Source organism: Daphnia carinata, chromosome 5 (genome assembly GCF_022539665.2).
Source record: "Daphnia carinata strain CSIRO-1 chromosome 5, CSIRO_AGI_Dcar_HiC_V3, whole genome shotgun sequence".
NCBI lineage: Eukaryota > Metazoa > Arthropoda > Branchiopoda > Diplostraca > Daphniidae > Daphnia > Daphnia carinata.
Genome location: NC_081335.1, coordinates 3,255,165 through 3,276,226, shown reverse-complemented (window position 1 = coordinate 3,276,226; position 21,062 = coordinate 3,255,165). Strand labels below are relative to the sequence as shown.

Sequence of the window (21,062 nt, the reverse complement as noted above, 5' to 3'; positions counted from 1 at the left end):
TTTTTTTTTTAGGCCACTTGACAAATAGACGGTGGCGGTGTCAATTTGTTTTTGTTTTTTTTCTAAATCATCGGGCGACACTTGAATGTTTGGCTTTGGGTTAATTAGCGGTTTCGTATCATCACCCCATCTCTCTCCATTTTTTTTTTTTTTTTTGTGGGACATGTGTGTATCGTTTGCAGATTGCTCCAGTAGCCGGATCAATAAGCCCCCCCCCCCTCGTCTAGAGATAAAACTAGAAGGATGTTTTCATCTGCGGATGCACGTGACTTGCTTCCCCTTTTTTATGTTGTGTTAACGGGAAATAGTGTGGGGGGGAGGGCGTTCAACCACGGGAACGAACGACGGTCGTCGTTCCATGGCCCGCTCATCTGCGACAGACGTCAGTCACGTGACTTGCAATAACAACATTTTATCGTTTGAAATAATGGGCTGGTTTAAAAAAGAAAAAGAAAAAGAAAATGATGATATACTGCCGTAAAAGTTGATAGCTTTCTTTTTTGTTTCTCTTTTTCGAAAGACATTTGGCTTTGGAAGAAGTTTCGTGTATCAATTTCCCACGGAACAAAGAACAACTGCGTGTGCCGTAACATGGAAGAACCTTTTTTCTTAATTGGACTAAGCCTTTCTCTTTTTTTTTTTTTTTTTTTTGTTTGAGACATCTGTCGTCACTGTTGTGTTCAACAAGAAAAGGCAGACACGATCGATATTCTTGTAGCGCATTTTGTTTTGCCCTTTGTCTCCTCTCTTGTCTTAGTAATTATTAAATTATAGCATTTGTTTTTTCTTTTACAGATCGTGACTTTTGCGGCCGGGACAAAATACGCGAACGGAGCAAAGTATGGCTGTTCGCTGGCGGGGGTTGACATATTGTTTAGTTGCTTGAACTGTTTACCAGCACACACGCATCGTACGTACAAGTATTTATGAATATTGCATGCCCTAAAGTCTCCGACCAGTTCACCTTTCACTTCCTTTTTTTTTTTTTTTTTTTTTACCCCCTCGGTTGTTGTTGTTTTTTTTTTTTTTTTGTGTGTCTCGGGCGATATTATTTTTCATCATGATATTAGGGAAATTTACTCTTGTGTGGGTGTGGTTTCTTTGGCTTCGTTCTCTTCTTTGGTCGTTCTTGATGTCGCCGTCCTTCCCCCCCCCCCCCCCCATCGGTATGCTTTGTTTATTCTTGTTTGTACGTTCGAGTTGCCTGATAATCCCGGCGGGCCCTGTTCGATACATCGAATACGATGATCCTCTAGAATTTCCCCCCTTTTCTCTTTTTTATTTGTTTTCGTTCGTGTTCTGTTTTGGAATGTTGCTCGGTTTTCTTGTCACGCGATATTTAGACATTATGCAAACGAATTTGGACCTTTCTCTATCGCGCTTTTTAGAAAACACTCTTTTTACTTGGACTTTCTGATCTTTCTTGTCTCTTTTGTGGTTTCTCCGTTAGTCGATGGTCAATCCATCGTATCGGTTCGTCACGTTCAAGTCTGTCCGTCCAAATCAAAACATTGGCTACTTCTACGCCATCTATCGAACAAAAGAGTAACTATTTCTTTTTATTTTACTTCCATTCAGACATCAAACGCCATCTATCGATGATGAAACACAACGTTGAAATGACTATGAAGAAAGTTAATGGACTTGTGCTAGAAGCACAAGAGGACAAAAGAAAGGGATAAAAAAAATCGTAAGGTAACTGGATTCTCCAACGCGGTGGTTGAGGAAGAATCATGAACGTGGGGGAGTCGGCCATGACGAAAGACACCGTTTGACTGAGCAGGAGAGAACAGCTGGCCGATTCAGCGACACAATACTCCGCACCCGATGACCGAAGCTGCATTCCAGCGCCCACCAGCTTATTTTGCGGTTGGTCATGAGAGCCGGACCTCGTGTAGACGATGACCAACTCAGCTTGGATGAGTGATTTGAAGCAGACCAACTCATCCGATTGGATGCGTACGGGCAGCCACAAACCCGAGAATTCCGTTTCGTTCAGTTCGACGTTGCCGAAAGCCCCCAGACGCAATAATTCGAAATCGGGACCCCAGAGAGACTCGAGGACAAATTGGCGCCACTTGTCGCACAATTCCGTTCGATTTTCCACATTGGGGCTGCTAACGCGGATGGAATGATAACTGTCCTCTCCGAATCGGATAACTCGCGACCTGGGCGTGCCCGGGAACACGTCCAGCCTTTGAAAAGCTCCTTCGCTCCTGGAAGAGTTCAGTTTAGCCGCAAGGACGGGTTTGCCGTTCAGGTAGCCTGGATTTCCCGATCGCATTCGTACTGAATGACTTCCACCTCCATTCTGAATTTCACTCAACGATTGATGGATCGTTCGGAATCGGACTGATCCGGTTTTTCCTGCCGTGTACAGGAGATCGACCAAGACGGAACGGATGCCTTCTGTCCCGTTGTAACTGATTCGCAACGTCACGGCCGTCAAGGAATTCTGGCAGCTAGGTTCTGGTGCTGGAAGATCCGATCTGCATCCGGAATTAGGATCGCAGATTCTGATTATTACTGGAGCCAACTTGTCCGTATCTCCCCATCGGATGCTGCTGTTGGAATTGCCGGCAGATGCAGAATGCGACGGAAGCCGGAAGACGGCCAAACGAGACAACCATTGTTCAAGGCGCATATTTGGATTGCATTGATCTTTTCCCGGTAGGATGCATTGGTAATGATCGTCCGACTGCAGAAAGGTGACTTCCTTGGCTATGTTACACATGGCGCTATTTAGCGAATGTGGCAATTCTAAGAAGATTTTCAAAAATGTTATTTGATTTTTGAATTTTGAATTTGTAGAAATATTTTTGTGTAGGAATTTACTTAACACGCCAATGGTCCCGCTGACATGTAGGGTGAAAAGAGGCGATCCTTCTTTGTAGAACGGCTGATAAATCCATTGATCTAACTCAATCATCGGCCCTGGAACGTTCCACCTACCGGACAATTTGGGTAAAATATGTTGGAATACCTCATCTTCTGCCAGCGGCGGTTTATCTTCAAACATTCTCTTTTTAGGAACGTTGTCAGTTACGATACAAAACATTCCTCTTCGAACGCTCCATTCGACCCGGTATTCAAGTGTATTGTTCCACGCGAGGCCGTAACGATCGGGATCCGGCGAGCAATAGTAACGGTCGAAATAGGAGCTGGGAGGCGACCAACACCGGCTGAAAAGACGACGGTCGTCCAGACTGCATTCCGGATCACAGCAGCAATTGACGTCACACTGCCCACCTATCAAGTCGCAAGTGCACAAAAATAGGTCGTGGTCCAACTTGACGTAATCGTTTTCCGGCTCGGGATTTTCTGTTGTGGAACTCGCTGATGGCTCCGTCGTAAGGAAACTAGTCATCGACGTAACGTTCTCCCAAACAGGTGAGCTAATGGTGGTCGTTCCAGCGGTTGGTTGGTTGGTGTTTGACAAGTCGGTTTGATTAATAACTTCAGATTGTTGGACATTAGTAGGTGGCGTAGTAGATTGAGCAGAGACATAAGTTTTGGAGATGTGCAATCCAATTTGAACGACAATGTACAGCAAGGCGGATAACTTGGTCATTTTCTGTTAACTCAGTACTCGATGCCGAACTTTTTGAAATCCCGAAAGATTAATCCAATTTCCAGATGAACTTTACCAGCCGCCTCTGTCTTCAAACGGGATCGATCGGCTCCGTTTTGGATACGATCAGCGTCGGTTAGCTCAATTCCACCGCCAATAAAGTGGCGCATCAGTTCTTCGGTAAATGTGCCTGAAAAAAAAACGATCGATCAATAACTTTAAGATATTTTATCCAGTAGGCTTTCTAAAAAGTACGGTTTCTTTGCAAAAAAAGAAAAAAACACCTAAGGGTCTCCACGCTGGAGCATCGACGTAGTGAATACCAGGACGCGTCGGAATGGATGCAGATGCGTAGCCGATCAGGTTAGTTCGCGAGTAACCGTCTAGATGGTAAATTTGCAAATGAATTTGTGGCCAGCCTTGAAGACCTCTGGTAGCCCAGTGGACATCCAACGGATGATTCCAATTAGTCAGTGAGCCAATCTGCGGAGTATCGAGTTGCGTCTGACCCTCTGTAGCACCTTCGAGAACACGCCAATTGTTGCCTGCAATGTTTATTAGAATTTTACTAACACAGAACTGAGGGCTTAAAGAGTAGTAGAAATCGATTGACGCTCACCTGAAGATAATTGCCAACGACAGAAGATGGATTTGTCGGAGAATTCTGTTCCACCGATGATTTGGCCTATTAAATGTAGTTCTGCCATGTCCCCTTTTCCATCGTAAACTAAAATAACGACGCTAGACTTCAAAAAGTTGAAGTAACAACAACAAAACGGTTGCTATGGCAGGTTACCATGACAGCTCTGCGCTCGTCTGCTAGTTAAGAAAGACAGTTGTTTGTTGACAGAAGTCACATTTTGAATTTGATTTCTTCGCATAACTTGCCCAAGCTTTTATTTTTTGATCTTATCTTTTGTGGCAGGGAGTTAGACACAGCAAAAAGTACTGCTAGTATGAGTTACGACTTGGGCTGAATCGGTGGCCTTTTCCCAACGAATATGAAAATTTCCGTAATGGCATAAATAGTTATACAAAATTTATTTCGTCTTATTTTTAGATCCTTAGAAATTGGGGTGTTACGTAAGCGAATACTTATTTCACAATTGTGAAATTAAGACGTCTCCCAGATCTACTTCTCCTGCTATTTTTTATGACTTCAATTTCTTCGGAACAAACACCTAAAGCACCACAATCTCAGTAAGTAGATTATGAACTTTTAAATTGCACCTCTAAAATTAGTTCAGGGCTTAAACATATATTTTGGGAGCAATGCTTTGCAAATAGTAGTATCTAACTATCTCTGTTGGTGTGACTAGCCCTGACCCAATTGTTGCAATTTCGAAACCACAGTGTTCAACCTAACCTAACTTCGCTCATGCCCCACCAATTCCAGTTTGCAAGGTCTTTGTCATTTTGGTGGTAGAATTGTCAGCTTTGAAAGATTGCAGTAATGTAGGACTATCCTAAAATTTGAAAAAATTTTGAAATGTTCCTGCAGGTCATTTAAATGCTTTCATGACTTCAGTGGCAGCTACATGACAAAACAATTGGGGTAAACTCATTTCTCATAATTCTTAACCAAGGCACTTAGTTTATAGAAGCATTGATTGATTGAAAGCGCTCATAGTCATCGATCACTGTAACGCGGGCAGCCTAAGTATACAGAAGCCCGTTTTCCATTACTCACGTAGATAACAAGAAATACCGATAGCTAAAGCGTGCTACGCAACTTATAGAATTGAACGTAGCTCCTGGATATGGTAGGAAAGTAGATCGATTCAAACCTTTTACAACGTTCCCTCCAGCATCTTGTTGGAGAAGGGAGCGTTCAGACTGTCGATGAATGAACATGAGATCAGGTTTTGCTGCTCTAGTCTTTTGATCTTATCTACCATCAGAAAAAAACCATCGATCCGGGAGCTTCCCGCGTCGTCAGATCGACAAGCTCAGCTATTCAAGTCAATGGAATGGGAGAGGGCGGGTGGCGTAGAAATAAGTGGCAATTTTATTACAAAATTAATCAAGGCACACCCAATCTCTCTTTCCCTTTATGGGTGATTGACTTCTTGTTAAAGTCTTACGCACTGTTGCGCTCCCCCTACTCGCAATATCTCAACGATAGACAATTTTCCCTGCGTTAGATAGAAGAATGAAAATCGTATGACGAAAAGAAGAATAGCTTCGAGCATTATCCGACTGTCTACGTGACTACCGCGACCGTGTTCCGGGCGTTTATGGTGAAACTGTAGCTCGTTGTCGTACTGTGTGCCGTAAATATTTCATACGAAACATGGAGCTGCCATTAGTTATTCTTTTATTGTCACGTGTTTTAAACCCGTTTTCCGCAACAATGGTTGTATACGGGGTAAACCCCAGTTTCGTTGTAGTGGCGCAGTTCGAAAATTTGCGACTGATCCAAATATTACGTAAGCTCTTGGCGATGAACAACCTGATTGTAATCCAGAGAGCTGTTGCTTCGCGGCACACGCTCTCCGTGTGTATATAAAGGCGTTAGGCGGCGAAAGAAGGACAGTCTCCCTACAGTCTCCGAAGCAACAGCACCATTGGTGATAGGAACGCTGTGCAGTTTTTCACTTCTTGTTTTTGAGGGGGACAAGTTTCTAAATTAAAAACTTCGCATAGGTATTGTAGAGTAAATGTTTAAGAATATCTTATCGCTATTGTTTAGCTGTAAAGAAAGTCTGACTGTTTTTTTTTTTTTGTTTTTTTTTACTTTAATCTCTAGATCAACTTGAACGCAAAGATGGAAGCTCTGAAAAACAGCAAGGCAGTGGCTGGATCGGCTGTCAATGGAGACGACGCAGAATGCAAAGCAATCACTAATGGACTGCGAACAATAGGTCAGTTTTCTTTTGTCAATGTAATCCGCCATCGTCCTATATATTTTGAAAACCTCTCCGTTTTAAAACAGTGTTGAGCTTAAGGAAATTCGTGTTGAGGTTTAATCTGTTTCTCCTTTAAAAAACACAAAACTCATTGATCATATACCTGTAGTAGAAAGGCCCTTGACTTGGTTCGCGCAGTCTAAATGAAAACCGTCAAAGACCGAAAAGGAGCTTTTAAAATTTGGATCTGTCGCCAAAATAGAGGTGTCTAGAACAGATTTAGATCATCGAGTCAAAGCGGTTTCGCTTATGTGCATGTTTGTCACAACTTTTACTGATGGTCATACCTAGATCTGTAGAAGGAGCGCACTCCAAAACTTCTGAAGCTACTGGTGACACGGTATTGTACTTTATCCCGCGTCTGATATTCTATATGACGCTCCCTTTACTACATCAGTTGGATAAAATTCGAGATGCTGGGACGGTCGATACGTGCATAACTCCTGGACCCATAAAAATGTCGCCCGCGGTATCAAATTGTTCCAAAGAAAATCGTATTTCGTAATGTAGAAAGATACGTATGGGTGACCTGCTTCCTTTATGTCTTGCGTGATGAGGTGATGCGACAACTTCATTAAGACTATCTTTAGGGAATGCAACGACTTGGGTGTTATTACGTTTCTAATCAAGGCACAGCCTCATTCATTTTAACATACGACGCCCTTTCTTAGCAGCGCTGGTAAAACCCAAAAATAATTGTTAATCAAATCTATATATTCTCATTTGTTTTGTTCATAGATGTCGACAGTCTACGGCGCTCTCCTCGGCTAAACCGCGAAGAAATGTTGCCGGCCATGATTGACTCCTATCGCTCCTTGCTGTCCGATGTTGGAGAAGACCCATGTCGTCAGGGACTGTTGAAAACGCCGGAAAGGGCCGCAAAAGCTTTCTTATTCTTCACAAAAGGATACGAGCAAACGCTAGAAGGTTATTCGACGGCACTTATTCGTGCCAATCAATCTTGTCTCGCAGATTTTCTTCTTTTCTCTGTCTTTCCTCGTTTCTTTTGTTCAATCATCTCACCCAACGTTTCCCGTTAGATCCCCATAATTAAGTGACGGGCTGCTGTTGATTACTAGGACGGCAGTCAAGGGGTCTCTCGTTCCATTTTGCAATGAATGTTGCTTTCATTCCCGCTGCAGAACGATGCGGCCAGCGTCAAACAGCTCTTCTTTTGATTACAGATTTTACGGCTGCTCAGCCTCGTTCCTGTTGATTTGAAAAAAAAAAAAAAAAAAAACAGCCTAAAGGAACATTTGGCTTTCTAACTTGCCAGTCTTATCTCCAGAACAATTGGTCCTTCTTGATTCGATATATGCTGTACAACAGAGCTTGATTACTGCCTGTTGAGCTCGGATACCGCTGAAAAAGATTCTCGTTATTTGGAGCTCGTGGAGTACGTGATGCGCATAACGTTCTTTTCTTTGCAAAAAACGATCGATATCTTGCCGAGGACAATATAACCAGCTTTGTTGGGGAATGTCTGCTCGTTCGCGTGGCATTTCGCCGTCTTGTTCTTGTTTGTTCCATCTGTCTTACTTTTCCCGACTATGTTACTCTTTGAGTGTAGTAAGATCTGACGTTTTTCATAACCATTATCTGCGTGACTGCTTGACAGCTGGCGTACCTTATTGCATTCTAGTAACTAATTGCGTGTTGCATTTGTTTTTTTATTTTCAGAGGTTTTGAACGATGCCATTTTCGACGAAAATCACGACGAAATGGTCGTGGTTAAAGATATTGAAATGTTCTCCATGTGTGAACACCATCTGGTGCCATTTATTGGTAAAGTCTCCATCGGTTATTTACCAAACGGCAAAGTCCTTGGATTGTCAAAATTGGCCAGGTATATTTTTAGTTCTAAATTAGACGTTCTAACTAGGACGCTTATTTTACGTTTCTAAACAGGATTGTGGAAATTTACAGCCGCCGCCTACAAGTCCAAGAAAGATTGACGAAACAAATTGCGCTGGCCGTTTGCGAGGCAGTAGAACCTCACGGAGTTGGCGTCGTAGTCGAAGCAACGTAAGTTGTGAAGTTTGATTATTAAGGAGCTTATGAAGGATGAAATGGTTTACAAAACATTGATTTTCTATTTCGTGCTCTACAGACATATGTGCATGGTCATGCGAGGCGTGCAGAAGATCAACGCCAAGACGATCACTTCGGCCATGTTGGGCGGCTTCCGCGACGACCCTAAGACACGCGAGGAGTTCCTGACGTTCGTTCGCACTCCTTGACCTCGGTTTTCTGGTAGTAGTAATGTTTCATCTCCTAGCCGGAATACGACTCGATCAACATACTTAACGAATGACATCACTTATTACTCGGTTCCTGCAGTCCTGCCTGAAGGTTGTATAAACTAGTTTACCCAAGTTGCTGCGTTCAGGAACCATGACCCTGCCACAAGAATTTATGAATTAGTTTATCTCGTGTCACAGTGGGGACCATGACATCCATCAAAAACAATTCCAATAACTAAAATACTCTTTAATTAAATATTATAAAATTTGTTCTTCCCCAAGGGATTTTATGTACTAGTAGTTGTCTAGTGAGTATTAAAAGAAACATTCCATTTCATGGTTTGAAAATAATACGTTACATTTTGGTGTGCTTGTTTATTTATATCAAGAGCATCGATCATGTCTATTAAAATATAGAGCTTAACGGAAATTGTACAATAGATTTTAAATAAAAACTATCGTCCTGTCTGAATGTTTTGGTGTAAAGTAAAATTTATCCAACAAATTAAAAAATAGGAGGGTTCTTGTTTTTGTAATAAATCTTTTTTATTTTCTTTACTAGTTGCAAAAAATGTTTTTGTTGCAGTTTAGGATAGTTGCGACTTCAGCCATCTACCGGAATTTGTAAGCACTTCGCCATGACATGTCCGCTATGGCGGCTTTCGTGTTTCGTCAGGTGTAAAGTTCTTGTATCATGTAATAATTGCGTTCTCACTTCACTGGCCTCTGTTTTGTTTTTGAAACGGCTTATCAACTTATCAGTTCATTTAAAGGTAAATAGAAAAGAATTTTAATACTATTATTGTAGTAATGGCTGACTCATAATGTACACAGATAAGCCTGACAACACCAAAACCAAACTTTGCATGTGAACTGCATTATTTTTCCTTGTCAACCATCATTGAGTCAGCTAGCCATGTAAAGGAATGTTTAAAGTAGTAAGTATTTATAAGAAAGTTCAATCTGTAAAAATAGGGTTGGTTGTATAGTCCTAATTACTTACCAACTGCTATCTCTGGAATTCCTTAAAACCCCGACAGCATCAGTAGCATTAACTCGCTCCTTATCAACAGTCACAGTTTACAATACTATGATAACATGGAGAGGAGGCTGGTGCGTAATTTACTTCTTCTTTCATATAAAAAAATTGGTATTTCAAAGCTCCAATAGGAAGAGTGTGTAACTGTCTCGCCAACTGTTTTCCTAGCCAGAGGCTGTGTGATTTTTGTCCAGAGTCATTGTTATTCGGCAGCTATCTTCAGCATCAGTGGTACCCATAAAAAGATGCAAACCCTATTTCAGGCAAAGGCCTACATAAAAGAAATATTTTTCAAATTCTTTCTTCTGTTCCAAAAACAAATGTTCATAAGAGACAAAGATGAAGGGAAACGGAAGATAGGTGCAACGTCGTAGGTACTAATGAACAAATTTCTAAACAAATTTCATAAACTGCAGATGTCGAAAGTGGAACGGATGGGTTCTCTTCTTTACTCGCCAATTATCTCTGGTGATCAAATAACCCAACGTAAATGGTCCAAGGTGGGAGGAGCTATTTAAATCAGTCGAAATGGCCAAACGGGCCAAGAGGAAAGTGGCAAAGCCTTCTTTGTCCGCGGTTTCTGATAGCATTTCAACCGGTTTCTAATTTTTTTTTTTTTCTTTCTTTCGAGTAGGTAGGTGACTGCATATATTTTACTTAAAGTTTGAAGGTCGGCGTTTTCCCCTTCGTTCAGGGGTATATGGCTAGGTGGCTAGGCCACACCTGCAACAGTTCCAGCTTTTCTCTCCCTCTTCGGCTTCATCGGCTCAGTCTCCCCTGCTCCGGCGATTCATTCGTACACGCTTATCACCCTCTCCTTCTTTCTATTCAAACCATTCTCCAGCGTTTCTTTTACGTTTCATTAATGGCCGTGGGAATTTCTCGTTTTGGAGATGATCATCCACGTTTACAATCCCGAGCGCATACTTAACGCCAATTCTTCGTTTAAAAGTGTCAAACAACCCACTATTGTCAGTAACAAAGCGCCGTTAAATGCCGTGAAAAATCAAGACCCAAACGTGATCCGACCGCCTCCGAGTCCAAAACTTTTGCGCCAATCAGTTTTTAAAGGGTTCAATTCGAAAGTGTCTGAGAATCGTGGTTAGCCATACTCTTGTTTAAATTTTTTGTTTTAAAGCAGTTACCGCAAATATTGGCCAATAACAAGTGATCTTATTTTGAAACTCATGTTGTTTTCTCACCGACAGACCCGCCGCCTCAGCCGCCGCCTGATCCTCCATGTGTCCCTGCCAAAAAATTGATCAAATCGCGTGAAGTCATGGATTCAGATGAAGGCGGCCTGCTGCCGCCACCTTGGGCCTCTCGCGGCCTTCCAGCAACACCCTCTCTCACGCAGGTATGCAAACCAAATACAAACATCTCTTAAGAGAGAAAACATGAACTAGCAAGAAAGACCTTGTACCTGTTCATTCAATTCTCTCTTATCCGCTACGTTTCTCTCCTCTCCGTCTTCATCTGGCCTCTCTCCCTTCTACGTTCATTCTCTCTCCTGAGGCGTCGTTTCACGATATTTATCTTTACCCCCAGGATTGCCCTTTCTTTCTTATCTCGAAAGACCCCAAAAATGGAGCCGTTTGCTACACACTCTAATAACTTGTGGGGCAATCAGCTTTAACAATATAAATACGTTCGAGTCATAATATTCAAAATAACCTTGCTCTAGTAGATACGTTGTGCTTTACGGTCGTTCCCATTCGAGGCGGTGCCGACTTTGAGAGAAATGCTCAAAGATGATTGCCTAAAAAGCGAGTAAAAACGATTTTGTGTTCTCTGTTTGCCGTCTTTTCTGCGTCGTGGGTACACTTTCTAGAATACCTTTCCGGTTCTTTGCCGCTATAAATCGATAAGCAAAGAGAAAAAGAATTTTTTTGGAGGGATCAATCAACTTTTCCTTCTTAGGGTCGAGTGACCCTATAATAACTTGTTGGCTTATGCTAAACAGGAGAACCATAACGGGTTTTCGTTTTGTTGTTTGTTCTTGCTTGTATTTTTATTTTTTTTTTTCTTAAATAATTCAGATGGCATGCACTTGTCACTGCAATAGTGCGGAACCCGTTTCGCTTTCGCCACCGAGCCAGGTCAGTAGTAGTAATAGTAGTGGTAGAGCGGCCGAACATCAGCAACAACTGCGGGAGGCTTCGACCGCATCCAGCCATTATTTTACGCCAGTTTCCAGCTTCAGTGCAACTTCGAACGCACAAAACGACGACAGCAAGGAACCCGACTCACTCGAGTACAGACCAGGTCCGTCGTTTGAATAGAAAGCTTGTGTTTTTCTTCTTCTAACTCGAGTTTTTATGGATAACAACTCGGTTTACAGTTAGGGATTCACCACCGACCCGCAAGACTAGTTTGGATCGAATCCTATCGCCTCAAGTTAGCAGACGGTCGCCACAGTACACGTCCAGTCCGGCGCAGACAGGCGGTTTGTCGCTGCCATTACGCGACAAATCGCTTTCTCCCGTAGTTGCCGTACCCTTAACGACCAGCATGAGCAACGCCAGTATCCAAAGTGCTCATTCTGGCTACTCGGAGGACTCGCTGATGGCCGGCCAACACCAGCAACGGTTCGGCAATCATCACAATTGTCAGCAGTGCATCGCCAGCGAGTTTGCCGGCGCGACACCTGCCGCCCCGCGTTGGAACAACATCAACTACGACAGCCATTCCGGTAAGCACAAAAGCAATAAAAACCTAATAAATGAAATAAAGTAAAAAAAAAAATGAGGTAAAGAAAAATACCAGCTTCGGGTAATAAACCTTGGCTGTATTACTAATATGAAAATCCCTTTCTCTATTGAGAAAACGACATGCTTTTAAAGTAACGGGTAGTCATTCGGATCGCAACTGTTCTTACCTAGAAAGCGTTTAATTCTCCGTGTGGGTATATAGATATATATATTTTTTAAAAGCGATTTCTGGCCGTAGTTAAGAGCAACGAAAGAGAGGGAGTCAGCTGCGTGATAAGTAAATCCACTGGAACATCCCAGCCGTCTGGTGGGTGTCGACGTCGTGCCCCAGTTACTCCTTTCTATTTGACTACAATTTCGTTCAAAAAAAAACAAAACAAAAAACAAAAACAATACGAGAAAAGCCCACCGCCCTTTCTTTTATTCCCTGAATTGGTCCTTGTACTGGAATCAGCCAAGGGATTCTTAAATTCGTCCGTCTTTTGTTTTTTTGTTTTTCTCCGGCGTACTTAATAGTCTGCCCAGTCTTAGCCTTTCAATTGTTTCAATTCGTATCGGATGGACAGTATATAGGGGGTTTGTGTCAGAAGGCGGCGTTCAGGGTGCGGAAAGAGAACTTTAAAAAAAAAAAAAAAAAAAAAAAAAAGAGGCTACGAAGCCATTAAGGAAAACTTGGAGTGCGAATGGCCTCGTTGTACAAAAATCCCAAGCCTACCGACCGTCCCCAAAAAAAAAACGACAACAGCAATAACCAAAGAAGAAACAAAAAAAAGCAATTTTAACATTTTGGAATGAGTGCACACAACACCTGATGGAAGACGCGTTTTACTTTGCGTGACCATACGTTCAACACGTGGATTTGGGCAGGCAGTGGAGCTCCCCCGCAAAATTCCTTTTAATATCCAATTGGGTTGGGTGCGATGATTAAAGGTCACGCAATCACAGGAAAACGGCGTCAATAGCAGGAAGCCAAAGTTCGGCCGTGAAACGAGTCACGTTTTTCATGAAATGTTTCATTCTTTCTATTTTTCTCTCCACATTTTTTTTTTAGCGCAAGTACGCAATCAGTCGTGAGTCGTTACACGACCGTGATTTGCAGTTGAGGAAGGAGAGAGAGAAAAATAAAAGGGAAAGAATATAATCAAAAACAAAATAGACGATGTTCAAAAAGAGGACGGGCTAGTGTGGGTGGTAGAGCACAGTAAGTGCGACTCGAAATGTTAAGACGAGGACGAGGGAAGAAAAAAAAAAAGAAAACCTCATCCATATTCCTCATTCGACTTTTGAGCTTAGAACAAGCCAGACGTCCAATGTTCTTTTTCAGTTTCTAGTGGTTTCACACACGACGTCCCTTTTTGCTTCCTTTTGTGTGTGTGCGTGTTTGTTTGTCTGTGGTGACGGATAACGGAACTTGTAAACTGGACGCTCCTTCCTTTGGCAATGCAGTGAGACATTTCTTTTTCAAGGTGGGAAAATTGGAAGAAAGTTGGCACGTCATTTGCAGCCCGCACCCATTAATGTTTGCGTAACGTAGGTTTTTCTTTTGTTTTTTGTGTCCTAAACAAAAAGATCAGCGACCCCTTCCAGGATTTAGTTGAAACAAAGAGACGAAAGGTAATTTTTTTTTTTTTTTTGTCCTAGCCGGAAATGCTGGCCATTTTCGAATGTTAAAAAAAGCGAAGGGTCGAATGACCCGGCCGGATGATACAGTCTCCTCCTGGCGTCACCCCAAAAGGGCCACAATGCGTGGGAAAACTAATGTACAACATAATAACACTCATCTTGGCTTGAAAAAAATCGTAATAAGGCGTTTGTGTGGAGCAGAGTTCTTTTTCTAAATGTGAGCCTGTTTAGATTGTCGCCCACGTTGTCATGGTAAAATTCGTTGTTACGCTCGTGACCGTGTCCGCCCCTATTTTCGAATCCGTCAGGCCGTACATTTTTCCATCTTTATTTTTAAAGACTTACGAGTTTCCGCTGGACCGAAAGTTGATGAAGAAAAAAAAAATAAAGAAGGGCCCGTTTAATGTTGACGCACGAATTCATTCTGCTGGAAATTCGAAAGAAACGTGACGGCCAAAGGAGAATAGACGGAAAGATAAAAGAAATATTCAAAGTAGAATAACCGGGTCGTTCAAAAAAGTTTGCGGTTGACTTGTCCGTGTCGGAGACTATTGCAACACATTTTTTTTTTTTTTTTACGTATGGAAATGCTTTACATTTTGATGGCATTTATCTTCAGAAAAGAAGAATCAGTTGCCCCTCGCGCGCGTGAATGTGTGCGTGTGTGTACGAGTGACCGAATAACCCGATTTCCGGCCTCGCGGGGGTAGCAGTGGCTTCTCAGGCAGCCCTTTCCGTCTTTTGTTTACTTGTTTGTTTTTTACCCTCTGCCTACTTACGGGGGGTGGGGCAGTGATGTACTCGAGTCGGAAATATTTATCGATTACTGCCGATGGTGGTATGTCAGTAGCTCAGTGAGGCCATTCATTCCATTATTTTTTTTCGTGTGTGAACCGAAGGTCCCCATCGGTTTGCCTGAATTTTATTTCGTTTTCTATTTCCCTTTGCCTTTTCTTTTTCTTTTATTGATGTTATCTGGGCGTTTCGACACCGCTGGGCTGGAGCATGGCCGTAAAAGAAGTTATCCAGCTTTGAGCACTTTCTTGATTATTTCCCATGTTGTTCTTGATTAAGTTCAACCACCATGGCATAAATTTACGGTGAGAGTGGGAGGTGCCGTGTTGCTGTAAACTATCGGCCTGCTTGGTGCTGCTTTTGCCCTGCCCCCCTCGAATGCAGACAGACTTCAAATTGAATACAATAGAAAAGAGAGATGCAGAACAGAAGGAAGAATAGATACGAAATAGACAGCCGAGTAAGTGGGAGTTGTCCCGGTTTCGGTGCACTTGTCACGCCGGAGGTTTCCCAAATTGAAAGCGGGTGGGGGTGTAGTAACGGATGGATAATGCTCAATAGTACATGCTATATTGTATAGATATGTAAGCTTTATATTCTACTAACGGACGTGGTCTCTTACCATTCCAGGTCATTGGATTCCGGAAACCGGATTGTGCATGGCTGTAGAGAAACGCCCAATCGCCGTTCAATCGTCCGCTGTAGCTCAGTCGACTGCGTTGCTGGATTTCAGTAAAGACTCGCTCAACTCGTCTGGTGCGTTGGAGAGGAACGTGACTGGGCCACAGCAAGCCGCTCCATCACGGCAACAGCACGTTGCCGCCGTAGAAGAAGTGGGCGAGGAGGAAGACGGAACGAGCAGCTGCACGGAGACGGTCAAGTTGGAACCGTTGGCGTTCACCATCGATTTTGGCGACGTCATACCTGGCAAGAAGAAAGAAGCGCCTCCGAAACGATTCGCCGAACGGCTGGCGGCAGCATCCAGCGGTGGGCTTGGCAAGCGCGCTACGCCGCCCAGCAAAGCGGAAGTTAAGAAGGTGATTGAATCTCAATTACGACATTGACAACTCCTTCTAAGGGCCCTCTTTCGAAAAGAAAAAAAAAAAAACTTTCTTTGCCCTGGAGATCTAACACAGACCCAAAACACAAACACGCATGCATACACACACACACACACATACACACACACACACATATATATATATATATATGTACATATAAAAGTATACAGTATTGCAATGACTTTCGTGATGGGGCCTGTCCGGCTCAAGGGTAAAAATAAATAAGAAAAAAAAGGGTGATGTCATCAGCAGGCAGGCAGGCAGCGCAGGCCCTAAACCAGATGGGATAACAACAAAAAGAAAAAAAAGAGGAGGAATTAACAACCATTTTTCTAAACTCTCTCTCTCTCCCGAGTTTGTTTGAATGTTGACCTTCATCTCGCTCAATATGGACCGTCCTCTATGTACGTACAGGTTGGCGACGGGCCAACTTTTACCTCGTGCGCTAGAAGGCAGTGTTTTAAGGTGACTTTCCCTCTTTCTGCTGGCCCGAAAACTGGTCAGTGGGATTTGGATGTCGCGTAGTCTGATCTCGCCCGTTGTCCAGTTCTCAAGTGTATCCGAGTCTCTCTGTACGTGCGTCTCGCCTTTTTTGTTTTCAAATTGTTTGTAGCATTAGCTATTTGCATTGACCTGCGCTGCTTGGACATCGAGTTCCATTTTTCTTTTTTTTTATCGTCTTTTATTCAAATTATTCGTAATGTTTTTATTTATTTATTTCAGAGTGAAAGTGGCGCCGTAACGGAACCGTCCGAAAACAAGATGCTCAAGTCCTTGAGTAACCGGCTGGGCAGTCAGCTCACCAGTCCATTGTCGAAATTTAACACCAGCCCTGAGATCGAGACAGTCGAAACTCCAAGACGTTCTCCAGCGGTTACCAAAAGTGAGCCCGAGCCATGTAATCAGTGACCGTATCTCCTTTTGTCTGACAGTGTTTGTTTTTTTTTGTTTTTTTTTCTCTTTGCTTGTTAAGGTATTAAAAGTACGAACCCCAACCGCAATTCATCCGTCGGCAGGACGTGCGAAGTTACCAAACCGAACGGATTGAAGAAGAAACCACAAGAGCTTGTGCGACGCTCTCCTTCACCTACTCCGCCACCGTCTCCGATGAAGAGCAGCAACCGAACGACTTACCTTAACGGCTCGAACAGGACGGCGTCACATGCGACGGGCCGCGAGTTGAAGCACCAACAGTCGATCGATTCGGACGAGGGCGGATATGATTATCACCATCAGGAAGCGATGATGGGAGTGACTGGGAGTGGTCGTCAGCCGGAAGCCGTCCGTGACAGTGAAATAGCGGCGGAGACGGTGGAGGAAGAGGAGGAGGATCGCTGTGACGATGCTGCTAGCGAGACGGGCACCTACACAATCGGAAAGGACAGTCCGTCACCCGACGAGGATCAATCGAGACGCGATATTGACCGCGTTTTCGGCCTCTTGCCGTCAGTGTCTATTTCGGCGCAATCGGAAACGTCGGCGGGCGTCGGCACGGCCGGCCAAATTGACCCGATTGATAACAGCAATCGCTCGACCCCACAATGGATTCGTGAATGGGCCGCGCAAGTTGCACAGCAACAGGAAGCTCCATTGTCTCATCTTGTGAACATCCCAGCCATACCGGCTAACCTAGCCAAACCCCCGTCGCATCCCCGTCCACCTCCGCCAGAACTGCCAACGGCTCAACGACCTCGGCGTCGTCTGCCCAGCGTCCCGCCTGGTGCTAGTAACGGCAGCTCCCGTTCTCGCTCCTCGCCTCGTCCTAGTGACATGTCCGATCCGAGTGACAGCAGCTTGGAGACCGAGTCTTTCTTACGTGATACGGAATCGGTTGTGTCAGCTATGCAGGTGAGATATTCTTTGATGATTTACTTTTGAGGATTTACGAAATAATTGGATTACAATTTGCGTCCATTTTTATTTTGATGTAGGCTCGTGTTGATGGCCGCAGTAGTACCGAGTCAGATGCCGAGACTCGTAGCAGCAGCAGCTATCGACAGTCCGTCCATTCTTCCGCCGTCCCAGCCGAATTAGAAAACAGTATTGGTATTTTTAATTCATCTTGCATTGACATCGTTGTTAACCTTTTGTTTTTTTTGTTTTTTTGTTTTTTAATTGTGACTGACAGGTCGCAAACTGAGCGCACAATTGCGAGCCAAGATCCGCAGTCTGGACGAACAGTACCCCGTAACGTCCACAACTGCGACGCCTTTAGCCCCTATCCGCAAAACGACTTACGTTATGACGGCCAATAATAGCACTAATAACGCAATGAACACGTCCACGACTACCAGCACAACAACTAATATAATCCACAACGAATTACACGGCGATGATGCCAAGAGCCTTCATTCGGATAGCAGCCTCAGTGATTTCACTTCAGGAGAGACTAGCTCTCGCTCGCGACACGCTCACGAGGATAACAAGACACCAGTACGATAATCTTAAATCCTTTTTATTGATAAGATGAATTAACTGAAAGAATGCGTTATCTTGAAAATCATTTAGAAGAATGTGCCAGCTGTACGTTACAACCGAGCCCTCAGCTTACGCCGAGGTAGACTCGGATTGGACGTTGAGCGGAATTCGTCCGCTTCACTGTCTGGTGCTGGATCCTCAGTCCCCAATAAAGACCACCACCGGCGGCCTAACGATTCACCGTCGCGCGGTTCCAGTCCTCAAGTCCCGGCCGCTTCCACTGCTCCATTGGTCAGGAAGTTGTCGTCCATTTCGACAAACAGTCAAATGTCTGCGACGTCGACCAGCAGTGCAAGAGGTCCTCCGCCGAACGCCAGTTCCAATTCTTTCTCCCGCAACGATGGCGGCCGGTTCAGCCTACGTCTTGGTAGCAAAACGGAGAAGACGGGATCGGCTACCGCTTCAACTTTTAAACCGAAAGTCAATAAGAGCCAGAGTGGCAATATACCACCTCCGCAACCGCAGCAAGTGATGGCGTCTCCTCCGCAACCCCCTCATGTATCTGGCGCACGCAAGAGCCGTAGCAATTCGACCTTATCGTCCAAAGAGGCTGAGTTCCAGAACTGGAAGCGCAGGAAGAACTACGATCCAATGAAAGCCGCAGCTGAAGGCAAGAAGAAGGAGGCCGCCCGACGGGCTCAAACCACCACGCTGACCATGAGCCAGAGCATGATTGGCACCGTGACAAGCATGGCCAGCAGCCCGTCATCGCAAAGTCCCAGGTTGTTGGGTTGTTTTCGTTTTTGCTTCTTAATCCGAATGGATCATCTTAACTTTGAATTTCATGTTCACTTACAGCCCACCACCCCGGACCATTATCCGTTCCGCATCATTCACGTGTGTCAACAACACCAAAGCTCGTTCGAGCGGCATGGATGCTGGTGGGCAGCAATCCAAGTATAACAATAACAGCAGAAGGACGCAGCATCACAAACCGGTATCGATGCACAACTCTGCCCTACTATACAGGTGAGAAAAAGCTGTTTTGCATTGCGATATGTATTGGCCATTTCATTCAAAAGTTTCCATCGCAATTTCCAGTTCGGATGACGAAAACGACATGCTTTACAGTCCACCAAAGAAGGCTAGCCCCAAACCGAGTCCGATGACCACACGCAAATATATGGGCCTTAACCTAATGCAAACCACTTCGCACAATTCTCCACCCAGTTTGCCAGCCGATTTTAGTGACTTGGCCAGCGTAATGAGCAATGACGTAGATTTAACCTCCAGTCCTGGCTCTCCGCGAAGAAAGGTATTTTATTTTTATTTTTTTTTATTTTTTAAAAGTGAATTCATGGCCATCTTGTCATAAAATAATCAACCTCTGGACATATTTTTGCTAGTTATACTTGGAAGACAGTCTTCTGATGCGTACTTCGGCCTCCAATTCATCGCTACGAGCCCGCACAAAACTCGAAGCGCTGGACAATCTGGTTATTTCCACTATTTATGGAATGTCAGCAAAGATACGCTCAAACGCCGAAAGCCTGATGAGGAAACTCAGGTACTGTTTTCGTTGACATTCCCTGTTATTGGAAGCTAATCATTTTTCGGCTGGCTAGGCCACAATATGTTGACGATTTGGAAAGACTGGGTCTGATTGACGACGCATTAAACCGCCTATCTGATTGCGCTTCCGAATCGCCCATCCACTCGGTCACAGCGGGAAGGTCGAGTTCTAGGGAGTTGTCTGGAACGCTCAAGGTTATGAAACGCGTTGAGCAGGTCTTTCAAGGTAAATTTGTCATACTTTTTCTGCTGTGTAATTGCGAATGAATCTGAAGTGACATTCGTTTTGGGTTTGTATTGGTCGTCAGCGTTGGACCAGGTGTTATTTGAAGACGTTTTGGATGGCGGCGGAGAAGAAGGTGCTATTTTAAACGACGGCACTACAACCGAAGGAGAAGATTGGAACGGTTACACTAGCGGAGATTTTTATTGATTATTTGTTTATACGCTATTACGATACCAAGTCTATTTCTAATGACGTTTACTTGCTTGAAGCTGATGTATACCTTATTTCGATTACGACAGGCATTGCTTTTCCCTGTTTTAACACAACTCCCATTTTTTGTTTATTTGGCGTAGGACAATTTCTAACTTGCTCATACATAAAGTTTTTGTTGTGTTTCTCCCTTTTTTCTTTGGTATGTCCTTTGGAAGAAGCTGCCTGCGCAAATAAGTCTGTTATAATTCGTTATACAATGAAACTGGGTGATAGGCCATAAAAATGTTGACACGACGGATTGTTGGCTCCTTCTTCGTTCATTCATTTGTACAGTTTTCTTTTTCCATTATTATTACTTATTACGTTGGCAAAATAGTACTCCTTTTTCAATTTGTATTTGGTAAACAAAACAAAAATGTGTTACTGACTAATGTCTAGATTGGATTATTCATTATACGATTTTATTTCAGTTATCGGTTTGTGAATGATTAGCAATCGGTGGAAACATCAGCAGGTTTCGACATCAAACTATCTAATTTTCTATTCGCAGAGAGTTACGTGGATGTAATTCTGCCACATGCCTTAACGATCGCTAAAGGAAAACTCGAAATTCTGACAACGAAATCTTAGAATGTCCGAAATTTAGAAATGAAGGTTGCGGCAAAAACAACCTTAGCTGCT

At 43.7% G+C, this 21,062-nt stretch overlaps 4 protein-coding genes across 8 annotated transcripts; 2 read left to right on the top strand and 2 right to left on the bottom strand.

The window, feature by feature from the left end:
• Positions 1 to 1,560: 1,560 nt before the first annotated feature.
• LOC130697074 (tectonic-1-like) lies at positions 1,561 to 3,571 on the bottom strand. The gene is made up of 2 exons (XM_057520181.2): positions 2,836 to 3,571; positions 1,561 to 2,760 (listed from the first exon to the last, which is right to left on the bottom strand). The coding sequence occupies exons 1-2, from the start codon at positions 3,569 to 3,571 to the stop codon at positions 1,565 to 1,567; spliced, it is 1,932 nt and encodes a 643-aa protein (XP_057376164.1). The 3' UTR covers positions 1,561 to 1,564.
• Positions 3,572 to 3,582: 11 nt separating this feature from the next.
• On the bottom strand, positions 3,583 to 4,363 carry LOC130696391 (B9 domain-containing protein 2-like). Its single transcript, XM_057519479.2, has 3 exons — positions 4,191 to 4,363; positions 3,856 to 4,116; positions 3,583 to 3,761 (listed from the first exon to the last, which is right to left on the bottom strand). Exons 1-3 carry the CDS (start codon positions 4,276 to 4,278, stop codon positions 3,583 to 3,585), a joined length of 528 nt encoding a protein of 175 aa, XP_057375462.1. The 5' UTR covers positions 4,279 to 4,363.
• Positions 4,364 to 4,746: 383 nt separating this feature from the next.
• On the top strand, positions 4,747 to 9,191 carry LOC130696390 (GTP cyclohydrolase 1-like). Of its 2 annotated transcripts, none has more exons than XM_057519478.2 (6): positions 4,747 to 4,771; positions 6,321 to 6,435; positions 7,219 to 7,407; positions 8,161 to 8,326; positions 8,389 to 8,505; positions 8,591 to 9,191. In XM_057519478.2, exons 2-6 carry the CDS (start codon positions 6,339 to 6,341, stop codon positions 8,718 to 8,720), a joined length of 699 nt encoding a protein of 232 aa, XP_057375461.1. In that variant the 5' UTR covers positions 4,747 to 4,771; positions 6,321 to 6,338; the 3' UTR covers positions 8,721 to 9,191. The 2 variants fall into 2 exon arrangements, with proteins under 2 accessions (XP_057375461.1, XP_057375460.1); XM_057519477.2 differs by lacking the exon at positions 4,747 to 4,771 and adding an exon at positions 6,104 to 6,217.
• A 150-nt stretch (positions 9,192 to 9,341) lies between these two features.
• Positions 9,342 to 20,850, top strand: LOC130696387 (mucin-5AC-like). Of its 4 annotated transcripts, XM_059495355.1 has the most exons (16): positions 9,342 to 9,496; positions 9,558 to 9,661; positions 10,971 to 11,119; positions 11,802 to 12,027; positions 12,104 to 12,454; positions 15,522 to 15,928; positions 16,676 to 16,835; positions 16,926 to 17,800; positions 17,884 to 17,998; positions 18,081 to 18,385; positions 18,461 to 19,152; positions 19,229 to 19,399; positions 19,472 to 19,685; positions 19,777 to 19,937; positions 19,996 to 20,168; positions 20,251 to 20,850. In XM_059495355.1, the coding sequence occupies exons 3-16, from the start codon at positions 11,042 to 11,044 to the stop codon at positions 20,373 to 20,375; spliced, it is 4,053 nt and encodes a 1,350-aa protein (XP_059351338.1). In that variant the 5' UTR covers positions 9,342 to 9,496; positions 9,558 to 9,661; positions 10,971 to 11,041; the 3' UTR covers positions 20,376 to 20,850. The 4 variants fall into 4 exon arrangements, with proteins under 4 accessions (XP_059351338.1, XP_059351339.1, XP_059351337.1 ...); XM_059495356.1 differs by lacking the exon at positions 9,558 to 9,661 and having other exon boundaries at positions 9,346 to 9,496; XM_059495354.1 differs by lacking the exons at positions 9,342 to 9,496; positions 9,558 to 9,661 and adding an exon at positions 10,520 to 10,863.
• Positions 20,851 to 21,062: the final 212 nt, after the last annotated feature.